The sequence below is a fragment of the Bufo gargarizans genome, chromosome 11, assembly GCF_014858855.1.
Source record: "Bufo gargarizans isolate SCDJY-AF-19 chromosome 11, ASM1485885v1, whole genome shotgun sequence".
NCBI lineage: Eukaryota > Metazoa > Chordata > Amphibia > Anura > Bufonidae > Bufo > Bufo gargarizans.
Window position 1 is genome coordinate 41,504,033 of NC_058090.1, and position 12,182 is coordinate 41,516,214.

At 43.0% G+C, this 12,182-nt stretch overlaps 1 protein-coding gene across 4 annotated transcripts in view; it reads left to right on the forward strand.

The window, feature by feature from the left end:
- LOC122921548 (mitotic deacetylase-associated SANT domain protein-like) overlaps positions 1-7,569 on the forward strand; it is an 88,050-nt gene extending 80,481 nt beyond the window's left edge. For 3 of the 4 annotated variants that reach the window (XM_044271600.1, XM_044271599.1, XM_044271601.1), the window contains exon 13: positions 2,886-7,569. In XM_044271600.1, the coding sequence (XP_044127535.1) occupies positions 2,886-3,117 (232 nt within the window). In that variant the 3' untranslated portion in view covers positions 3,118-7,569. The remainder of the gene's footprint in view (positions 1-2,885) is intronic. The other variant, XR_006387036.1, reaches the window with a different exon arrangement.
- Positions 7,570-12,182: the final 4,613 nt, after the last annotated feature.

Sequence of the window (12,182 nt, forward strand, 5' to 3'; positions counted from 1 at the left end):
GAAAAACTAAAATCTGCCCCAGTATCTTTTTTAAGAACCTAGCAACACCCCTAATAACTTACACACCATTCGCTCCATGGTTCTTGCACAATACAATATCCAGTAGATCTTGAGACCCTCCCAAGTTTCAGCAGGATATCCCCACATCTCTAAGGTTGCATTCCCCTGAAAAAAATAAATAAAAATGTTTTTCCATTTTGTACTACATTTTTTTTCTATGTGACTCATTAGGGTGTGTGGGCATAATATGGGACTGCCGCAAGGGTTAGAAAATCCAGATCCATGGTGATCGGTGGCTTCACTCTGGAAAGGCGTTTTCCAGTTTTAACATCCCATTTAAAGGGGTTTTTCCGGGAGGAAAATATTGATGACCTATCTTCAGGATGTCTAATCGGTGGACTCCATACCCCTGGCCTCGCCACCCATCAGCTGATTGTAGAGGGCATGGCACCTTGCTGAGCATTGTGGCTTCTTCACAACATACCAAGCACAGCACCATTCATTGGATAACAGCAGTGCTTGGTATCGCCGCCCAGAACCATCTATTTAAATGGGACTGAGCTGCGCCTATGCCACGTGACCGATGAATGTAACGTCACTGGCCTAGGAATAGGCTTTTCAAACAGCTTATTGGTGGGGGTGCCAGGAGTTGGATCCCTACCTAACAATTATTCATGACTCATGCTGAGGATAGCTAATAACAGTATGGCTGCACAACATTTCACATACAAACAAAAGAACTGAGAAATGGGGATCATTCCAAATTAAAATGGTAGTATACCTACTAGAAATGTAAAAATTGAAGCTCTTTGCTTCTATGACCATGAATGTGCTAGTCTAAATTTTCTTGTAGTTTATCCTGAGGATAGCCCGCCAGTATTAAACTCTTGGAAAACCCCTTTAATTGTATTGCATGTGGCCTTTTAGATAACTGATAAATGGACCCCAATTATGCAACCTGTATTGAGTTCAATTAGGATCATGTGCTTCGAGCTAAATGTCACATATGCACTTTTCGGGAATGTGACGTGGGGTAACTCCAAGTAGCTAGTCTATCTCCACTTACCTGCAAATTGAGCATAAATCACACCTCGATACAGTTCACAAACCCCAGATACATATTGCCACCACCTCCTGAATTCTGGGGCCCAATAGGTAAGATGGGGCCTTTTTCTGACTCTCCCTCCAATATAGAGGAAAATAAGGATTAGGCTAGTTTATCTGTAAAGAATAAATCAAGGCAACTGGACTTACTGTAGATTTCTTGAAAACGTTTCACTTGTTCTTCCAACGAGCTTTCTCAATTCTGAGTGACTGTACAAAAATTCTGGGAATAAATATGTAACTGAATCCACATCTGGTAATTATACCCAGCATTGGGTCAAAGGTGTTGATTCCATTATCCTAATTGGAGTCAGTAGGTGATAAAGACTTCCCAGAAAAAGGTGTCAAGACAGCATTGTATGTGGCAGACAATAGATTTCTAACCCCCCCCACCTCTATTCAAGCTTGGCTTCTCCATTTTTACGTAGATGGCCTCCTTCACGCCTTGTTTGTTTCACTCGTTGGAAGAACGAGTGAAACGTTTTCAAGAAATCTACAGGACGTCCAGTTGCCTTGATTTATTCTTTACAGATATACCATGACCTGGATAAATGAGAACCTTCAAAGACATTGGGCTAGTTGTATTTCAACTGTGACACTATATTCTCCACGAGATAAACCCCTAGACTCTTATTTCTGCACCCAATCCTCTTCCTTATAGTCCTGCAATTTAAAGTCCTTGGAACCCTGTTAGACCAAATAATATTCGGGCCAATTATTGAGAACAAGTGAATATAGGAACGGTCCTTTCCGATAATTGGCCTGTATGATTGTGCCGCTGATCAGTCGACAAATGGAAAAAAGACTTCTTAATATTTACATTCCTGTGTAATCAGGAATGTGCTGCCGAATACCAACAGTACTGATGAGGGAGGAACGACATTCACTTTGCATCGACCCGTGTAATAAGGTGGTGCTATTATATTATCCATCGGCGCTCGTCCTGTCCGAACATCAGGCATTTCAGGGTGTATAGGCTTTAGGCCTCATGCACACGACAGTATTTTTTCACGGTCCGCAAAACGGGGTTCCGTTGTTCTGTGATCCGTGTCCGTTTTTTCTTCCGTGATTTTTGGAGGATCACCAGACATGAAGGAAAGTTTAAAAAAAAAAAAAAGTCGTTTTAGTGTCTGCCTGGCCGTGCGGAGCCAAACGGATCCGTCCTGACTTACAATGCAAGTCAATGGAGACGGATCCGTTTGACGTTGACACAATATGGTGCAATTGCAAACGGATCCGTCTCCCATTGACTTTCAATGTAAAGTCAGGAGTCCCTATCAGAGTTTTCTCCAATCCGATGGTATATTTTAACTTGAAGCGTCCCCATCATAGGAACGCCTCTATGTTAGAATATACCATCGGATTTGAGTTACATCGTGAAAACTCAGATCCGACAGTATATTCTAACACAGAGGCGTTCCCATGGTGATGGGGACGCTTCAAGTTAGAATATACCAAGAACTGTGTACATGACTGCCTCCTGCTGCCTGGCAGCATCTCTTACAGGGAGTTGTGATCCGCACAATTAACCCGCACCTGAGGGGTTAATTGAGCGTATCATAACCCCCTGTAAGAGATCAGGGGCTGTCAGGCAGTTTTCAACGGAGTAAGCAGAAAATCACGGAAAACTGAACTGACACGGATTCACACAACGGTCGTGTGCATGAGGCCTTACAAAATTAACCAAGTGGGTGCCAAATATACGGTAGTCTTCTTACCTTTTCATTACACTTGCATCTCTTTCTTACTTCAGATAATCAGCAGGACTTTTCTTCTTCCAGGGTCTTCTTTAAAGTGAAAAGCCGCAGTGCACACATGAAAAGCCACTCAGAACAGGAAAAGAAGGCAGCGGCTCTGAAGCAGAGTGAAGCCGCTGCTGCGGCCGCTGCGAGGGCAGCTTTAGTCGCGCGGTCCCGTCAGATGGAGAGCAGTGACAACGGGAGCAGCAGTGACAGCGGGAGCATGACCAGCAGCAGCAGTGAGAGCTGTGACAGTTCAGATGGTGAGATATAACTGGAGCTCTCCGCTGGCGCAGTGAGGCTGGAACCTCGCTTCATTCCCTTAACTTTTTTTTTGTTTTTTGTAATTGAACGCTTGCAATTTCTGCAAGAATCAAACTGATGAACAGTAGACTCGGGACTTTTTATCTTCTTAAATTAACTATTTATTTGGTAATCTACAGTGTATCATATGTTTTGGAAAGTAAACCTATATTTTCTATCTTACCCTTGTGCCTGTAAAGACAAGTTACATAAAGAAAAAAATATATAATTCTGCAAGCCAACGTTCGTCTTCTTTCCTTTAAAACCTGCAACCAGGAGGCTTCCTGAAGAAACATTTCTGTTGTGGACCTTGCTTGGTTTCCTGTCACTGTGGAAAGTGCATTTTATTCCGTTGTATTCTTCTTTAGTAGCATTCACTGTATTGGAATGTGGAATTTTGGCACCAACCCGTGAGTGCGCTACTGCCGAGGTTTGACATTTTACCGAATGATCATCCGTATTGAAGTTTGTCTATCCCTGCCAAAGAACAAAAGGGCTACTCGGACAGCGGCGTGACCACTGCTGCTGCCATGCTACCCTTTCAGGACAAGCTCCTTAGTTGTCCGCCGTCAGTTGTATCTTGGTCTACCTGACGTCTGGGCAAGATCTGTGTAATAAAGTGTGCCTTGTAGCCTGCGCCTAAAGAGCACAAATTATCTGTACACAGTAGAAGCGGCCATTTTATGGGTTAATCTTGTATAAGGCCTCATCCACACCGCAGTGTCCGTATCGTGATCTGCAAACCACGGATCCGCAAAATACGGACATCTTCCGTGTGCAATCTGCATTTTTCTTACTCCCATTACTATAGATGCCTATTGTTGTTCGCAATACGGACCAGAATAGGACATGCCCTATAATTTGCAGAACAGACAAGCGGATGCTGACAGCACACGGATTTGCAGTTTTTTTGTAAAATGAATGCGTCAGTTTGCAGTCGGTAAAAAATGCAGATCGGACTCGGATACAAAATGCAGTTGTGTGCATGAGGCCTAATGTTTATAGTTTGGGCAGCCTATCCAATCTCGGGGGAGGTGTGCGCTCCGTTTTCTCATATATGTCTAAGTGGGAGAAGCTAAAGACATTCCACCGTATTCAAAATGGCTCCCAGAGCTGCTGTCAGTGGGTACGGAGTCTTCATCCAGTTAAGAAACTGTAGTGCTGTTCACTTTGACAATGCACAATCTTCTTCTGGTGCATAGTTATTAGCAGTGATGGGACGCTACACATGGAAATGAATGAGAATCCAGGTGTGCACTTACCTATTGTAACCTGATCCTGAATCCTACAGAAATGTACAAATTTGAGCAAGAAACAAGGATTGTTCCCCATATTTCAGCTGAAGGGGATGGACTTAACTAGAAGCACAAAGGTCCATTTACACAGACTGATAATTAGGCAAATTATTCAGAGATCGCTTGTCCTCGACAGTTGGCCTGTGTAGATCACCCGATGCTCGTTCTTTGAGGCCGGCACCAAAAGTCATCTGTGCCGGGCGGCCTGTGTCTAAACAAGGATCTGCTGCCCAGGAGCAATAACTTTCTAAAGGGACAAGCGATTACTTGTCCTCATACAGTGGAGTTGATTGCTACATGTAAATGCAGCCCTCATCTCTGCTGACAATCAGGCAATTATTGGGAATTATTATTATTGTTGTTCCCGATAATTGCCTGATCTATTGGTTGCTGTAAGAGGACCTTTAGTAGGATTCTGTATTAGCAGGCACCTACAAGGACTGTACTGCAGCCCAGGTCCAGTTCCCTTCTCCAAACCTAATATTCTTGCAATCTAAGATCAGAAGCAGGAAAATATATAAATGTAGACTAATAAATGAAGCTCGGAAGACACTACCGTGACTTTTCTTTGTAACCTTTAAATTGCGATTTAAAATGGAGTTGAATGGAGAAAGAGGAGGACATTATGGTAAGTGTTCCTAATACCTCTTGCCTTAATTCTTTTTAACTTTAGGGTTGCAATAAAGAGGACTAGTAACTATTCAAGAGCATCTTTTTTTTAGGATTCTGTGTTGCGTAGGAATGAGCGAACTTCATGTTTTTAATTTCAAGTTTGGCTTTTTGGTTTTCTGGCAATTCCATAATCGCAGAATATAACTGAATGCTATGACGGCATGCACCACAGAAGCCTTTAAGAGGCATTCCGTCTTAACAGAAGTCTATGGGCAGTATAACGGATCCGTCCGGTTTCCGTTATGCAGGACAGGACTCCCTCATAGAATTCTGTTATGTTCCGTGATAACAAAATCCATAACTGAATTGCCAGAAAACCCAAACTTCAAAACATAAAATTCGCTCATCCCTAGTGTTGCGCTGTTCCTCTGTTATTACCCTTTGAAATGTCTGAGTAAATTTGTCCACCATACCATTTCTCTAGTCAGTGGAGCACGCTCCTATACACTGATGCTGTCCTAACAGCGCTGACAGTCGCACTGTGCAGTTTTATACTGATATCCTATCTTCTGGATAGGTCATCAGTATCTGGTTGGGGGTCCAACACCCGTGACCCCTGCCAATCAGCCATTTGAGAAGGCACTGGCACTCTGAGTAGCGCCACGGCCTTCACTCAGCTCACCAAGCACAGCGCCATACATTGTATAGCAGCTGTTCACTTAAATGGGTCGGAGCTACGTCTAGGCCACGTGGCCAATGAACACTGAGGGCGCCGTTGCCATCTCAAACAGCTGATCGGTGGCGGTCCTGGGTGTCAGCCCCCTACCGATCAGATACTGATGACCTATCCAGAGGATAGGTCATGAGTGTAAAACTCTTGGAAAACCCCTTTAACACCCAGTTTATTCCTACATTTCCCAGAGGAACTACAAAGGTAAGAGTTCTAAGAAAGGAGGCCCCAAAATGATTATTTTATGGGGAACACTAGTATTTGCTAGATGTGTCGGGTGAGCTGATGGGTCCGTTTTTAAATAACCATCATGTGTGAGATTTGTGGGACATTAAAGCTGTGATATTGGTCCAAAGGACTTCCTGGACTGCATCTGGATGCCCTTACAGTGGTCGCCTCTACAAGGTTTACATGATGTGTGCTCTGCATTACAGCCAGATAATTGTGTAATATTAGGAGATGCACTTACTATCACTCAGTTTGTGTTACAGAATGTTTGGAACCATTAATTTTCCAGCACAACCTTGCGTAAGAATTCTGTATTTTTTAACAATTTATGAAAAAGAAGTCTATAGCTCTACAATGGAAATAAAATCAATGTGTATATACACTATATATGTACAAACACCTACAGTATGCCATATCTACTTTGTTTTGTAAAATAATAGTACTTTATATGCTTCAGAGACAATCTGTATGTGTGAATACTTTTGAACAGTGATTGACACCTGATATAATATTGAATGCCTATTTTTTTTTTTATGATGTGTATTACAGTATAAACACATGAACTTAAAATTTGGTATTAATGGTGGCCCATGAAATGCAGTTTTGTAATAATTATAAACCTACCATGTAGAATTATCAGGGACATTGTGTTTCCACTTTTTCAATGCTGTTTTTGGAAGTTGTCAGATGAGACCAGTTGCCACATTCAAGAGGCTGTCTAGAGTTCGTGAAATGTGTAAAAAAAATAAAATAAATTCTGCTCAGATCCTCTTATTTCAGAGACCCTTTCCGGGTCCCGGCAGCTCCACCTCAACATTCATTCTGACACAGGTTGTGTAGGTGATGTGCTTGAAGGGGCCTGGCTGGCTGATGTCATCAGTGACAGAGAAGGTGGGCTGGCTGGCTGATGTCATCAGTGACAGAGAAGGTGGGCTGGCTGGCTGATGTCATCAGTGACAGAGAAGGTGGGCTGGCTGGCTGATGTCATCAGTGACAGAGAAGGTGGGCTCGCTGGCTGATGTCATCAGTGACAGAGAAGGTGGGCTCGCTGGATCAGTGACCTGATCCAGACAGCAAACATCAAGCACCCCACAAACCGAGCCTGTGTCAGTATGGAAGTGATAGTGGAGCTGCCGGGACCACGAAAGGGGCTCTGAAATAGGACAATCCAAGCATCCAATTTTGAAAAGTATATGAGTGAGTTCAATATTTTTTTCCCCCATTTCATAACCAATGAACAGATTTGGTTTGCTGGACAACCCCTTTACTTTTTTTCGATCCGGAAGAACAAATTAAAGAGGATCTCTCACCACTCCTGACAAGCCTTCGTTAATAGCTTCATGCATTTGCCATGTAATAACCATTCTGGAGCATCTATTCTTATGACCATATGCTGTGCCATTCCTTTATCATTCCAGCTAGAAGTGATGGCTGAATTTCCAGCAGCCTACAGTGAAGGTCCAGCTGGATGTTACCAGTTGGGGGTGTGTCCCTGACACCATCCAATCAGTGCTGGCAGTGTCAGACTGTGCAGGTCTCCCCCACCAACAAGTAACACCCATCTGGACATTTGCTGCAAACTGCTAGCAATTCGTTCATAACTTCTATCAGGAATAATAAAGGAATGACACAACATACAGGTGTGAGAATAGATTCTCCAGAATTGTTATTACATGGGTAATGCAAGTAGTTACTAAAACAGACATGTCCGGAGAGGGGACAGGTCCTCTTAAATTGATTGCAAACCAGTGAAATATATTCTACCCTTGAAATCTATGCAAGTTTTCTTATTGTTATTAAATTGGTTGTCGGGGATAAATAAAAATAAAAAGGCTGCTTTCTTAAAAACGAACAGTGCCACACTTGTCCACAGGTAGTGAGTGGTATTGCAGCTCAGCCCTTTTATTTCAGTGAATCTGAACTGCAATACGTGATGCATGTGGACAGATGTGGCGCTGTTTCCAGAATAAAACCGCCATGTTCTTCTAGTCCAGAAAACCGCTTTATTCAGCAAATGCATTTTGGCTTTCTTGTTTGTATAGAGAGTTGTGAGCTCCACCGGGTGGGGGTCAGGGTATAAGATATGCTCCCAGTGCACTCATGTAAAATCCATCTGCTGTACCTTGTGCTCCTGAATCTTAGAATTGTTGACATCTTGAAGACAATTTCTCCATGAAATAAAAAATATCACCAGTAAATGTAATTTGGTAAGCTTTTCTCCAGAGTTGTCGGCGTTCTCTTCAATCCATTTTTGGGAAAGGTTGTCAGCAACCACTATGGCTGCCATTACAACTCCTATAGAGTCTGCACCCAACTATGCCAGCTTACTGAACTGAAAATTGACTTTATATATTTCCATACGGCTTTGTACTAGGCACGCTTGCCATTTAGATCTGTCAGAAAGCCGAATGATAAACTTTACAGAAGCTGTCATGGCAGCTGTATTGGTCTTAGATTAGACTTCTTAATTGGTCATATTTTTAGTTTTATGATGAAATATACGTTACAGGTGAAACTCGAAAAATTTGAATATCGTGCAAAAGTTCATTTATTTCAGTAATGCAACTTAAAATTTGAATATTGTGAAAATGTTCAATATTCTAGGCTCAAAGTGTCACACTCTAGTCAGCTAATTAATCCATATCGGTAGCTGGCGCGCACACAAAGGAGCGTGTTGGTATGGGATTCCGGAGCGTGGAGTGTGACGTCACACCTGTCCTACGGAGACTTTAGAGGACCAGAAAGCCAATCCTACGCGTTTCGAAGCCTACGGGCTTCTTCGTCGGGGAAACGCGTAGGCTTGGCTTTCTGGTCCAAAGAAGTCTCCGTAGGACAGGTGTGACGTCACGCTCCGGAATCCCATACCAACACGCTCCTTCGTGCGCGTGCCAGCTACCGGCCGGAGCGGCGCGCGTTTTTTCGAAGTGGAGCAAGAAGCGCTGCTACCTGCCCCGTATTATTGATGGTCTGAAGAATCCATCTGCATTACAGCGTCTTTGAGCAACCATCTACCAGGACAGGTACTAGTTACTTTATTGTGCTCTCTTTCCATCCCAGCGCTGGTACCTTAAATTTCTTTTTATACAATTAATCCATACCCCCTAAGCAAAGGGTTCCTGAGATTGTGACTTTGGGGTTTCATAAGCTGTAAGCCGTAATCATCCAAATTACCGTATAAGAAATAAAGGCTTCAAATATCTTGCTTTGCATGTAATGAGTATAGTTTCACCTTTGTACGATATTCTAATTCTTCGAGTGTCACCTGTATGTCCGGTAAATTCTGAAAATAAGGAAAGTAGAACACGAAGAAACCTCCTGCCTTCCTGTAAAGGAGCAGAAATAGATTGCACTCATCCGATCCGCAAAAAACCCGGAACAAAATATGGTCATGTGAATGGGCACTTAACCTGCATTAAAGGGGTTTTGCTATCATCAGGATAGGCCCTCAATATCTTCTAACAGCTGATCTGACGGAAGGCGAGAGTCAGACCCCACCGATCAGATATTCATGACGTATCCTGAGGATAGGTCATCAATATATGAATCCTGCAAACCCCTTTTTAATGCATTATGATGCAGCATGCTACATTTTTTACATTAGACCTCTCCTGACACTTCGATTTTAGTAAATCCCTGTATTCTTTATTCAATGATTCTGGAGTACCTTTTCATATAACTGTGGTGTTGTTCCTCTGTTATTCCTCCTCAAATTTTATGAATAAATTGATGACTGGGTGTTACCATTTAGGGTGTGTCCTTGACAGTCTGATACTGTCTAGTCAGTACCAGACATTGTTCGGGCATGCCGCTTTGACAATGGGAAGGTACCGTCCAGTTGTTAGTTTAGTCTTAGATTTTGAGGAGGGATAACAGTGGAACAATCAAATGGCTACAAGCTAATATCCTCTCTTGTTCCATGTATTAAAATATAACTTTTAATAAATAGATTAAAATAGTATAAACAAACCTATTAGACTATTATAAGTGAGCAAAATAATTGTGCGTTAAAACTAGCTGATACTCATTATTGGTGCCATATATCTGCGTGATTGTACAACGTTGTTTCTAGGCATGCTCAACCTGCGGCCCTCCAGCTGTTGTAAAACTACAACTCTGCTATAGGCTGATAGCTGTAGGCTGCTCAGGCATGCTGGGAGTTGTAGTTTTTCTACAGCTGGAGGGCCGCAGGTTGAGGGTGTCTGGGAGTGCACGTCCCCACACCACCACTCTGATTGTGGTGCACACCGGCACACACTATCCACTCCTAAACATGTGTGTATGTAAAGATATTTCCCATCACTTTAAAGCACATTTCCATAAGAGATCAGCAAACTAAAACCAAAGTCTGCCCCCCAACATGTTTCACCAGTTAGTCTGGCTTCATCAGGGGTTTGTGACAATTACTGGGAAAGAACTGCAGCAGAAAGGACACGCTCTTGAGCTGTAATAGGGAGAAAACTACAGCAGAAAGGATATATCCCCTGAGCCGATAGCCTGAAGAGAATCTAGTAGCAATGACTGGGGAGATCTCTGGACCAATGTGCAGTACAGGGATTGTCATGTACTATATGATGTCTGACTTTCATTTTTTTCTATCAATCGTAGCATAACCCCTTTAACGTCAGACCCCTTGCTGCCAGTCTTTGGCTCTTTTGGCAGCTGACGTTGGTCAAGTACAGTGTTAATGGCGCTGGATCCAACAGCTTAATAGAGTAGCATAGACTATTAGTTATTTACATACAGCCCAGACCGGGGCCTGTCCCGGCGGCGGGGGCTCCAGGGGGTAATAGCCCATCATTAATAAGCCGTATCCCTGTAGCAGACTGTTCCGATGTTGATCTATGAACATGAGGAATACGTGGAAATCGGATATGTCCCCAGTAACACGCTGTGATCTGTATTGTGTGTGTTGGAGGTTACAACCCTGTATACGGTGTGCTACTTGAATACAATATATTTGTTAGAATAATTTTTTTTATGGCTACAATATAAAAAAAATCTGTTAATTATCACCTCTAATTGAGCTTTTTGTCTTTTGTAGACTAACCAAATCAGATGTGTTCTGCCGTAACTATGGTTACATATTCTGTACAGAATTCTTATAATTAAAAATCTTTTCATAGCTGCCAACCCTCTCTCTATGGACACTGTGTTCCTCATAGATAAACTCATGTTTATTGTACAATAAGGGACGTCATTGTATGGCCACTGCGGATGACCCCCTTCGATATTAAAGGGGTTGTGCAGTGGCCTAATATTCATGACCTATTTACAGGATAGGTCATCAATACTAGAATGGTTGGGGGTCCGACTCCCGGCACCCCTGCCGATCAGCTGTTTGAAGGGGTTGCGGCACTCAGTTGAGCACTGCGCAGTGTAATTATAATTGCTTGGATGTGGCATGCAGCTAAGAGGAAGCAGTGCACCGACCCCTTCAAACAGATGATCAGCAGGGGTGGCGGGAGTGGGACCCCCGCCATTCTGATATTAATAACCTTTCCAGAGGATAGGTCATCAATATTACATTATTGCACAAGCCCTTTAACGTATGGCTTTTTTCCACAATGAACATTTAGCACCTACCTGCAGTATGGGTGATGAAATGTTTGATCACTGGAGGCTCCACTGATACGAGGTGGGTCACAGGCCCCACATTCTTCCTCACTAGTATGAATGTGGTGTTCAATACAAGCTCTGGTTACAGAAAGAGCCAGGTGATAACTTTTTGCTGTTTTGGTAGAGCAGTCCTATAGAGCAGTGTTCTTCATCAACTCCAGTCCTCGGGGCCCAACTGCAGGTCATGATTTCAGAATATCCTATAGAATGAATACCTCTAAGGGCTGTTTCACACGAGCGGATGCCGTGCATGACATCCGCTCCGTGAATGACAGCCAAGACCCGATGCGGACAGCAGAAGCACCCGGGCGTTGTGCGAGAAAATGCACAATGCGCAGTGACGTCACCACAGGTCTTTTTCCCCCCCAAGTCATCAAAGAAGAAGAAAGAAGACAAGCCGGCTGCGCGAACAAGTGGATGAGGAGAGTTTAATATAAAAAAAAATGTAACCCCTCCATCCCCAATTTACTTCTGTATTAAGAATGCTATTATTCTACCTTATAACCATGTTATAAGGGAAAATAATAATGATCGGGTCCGCATCCCGATCGTCAC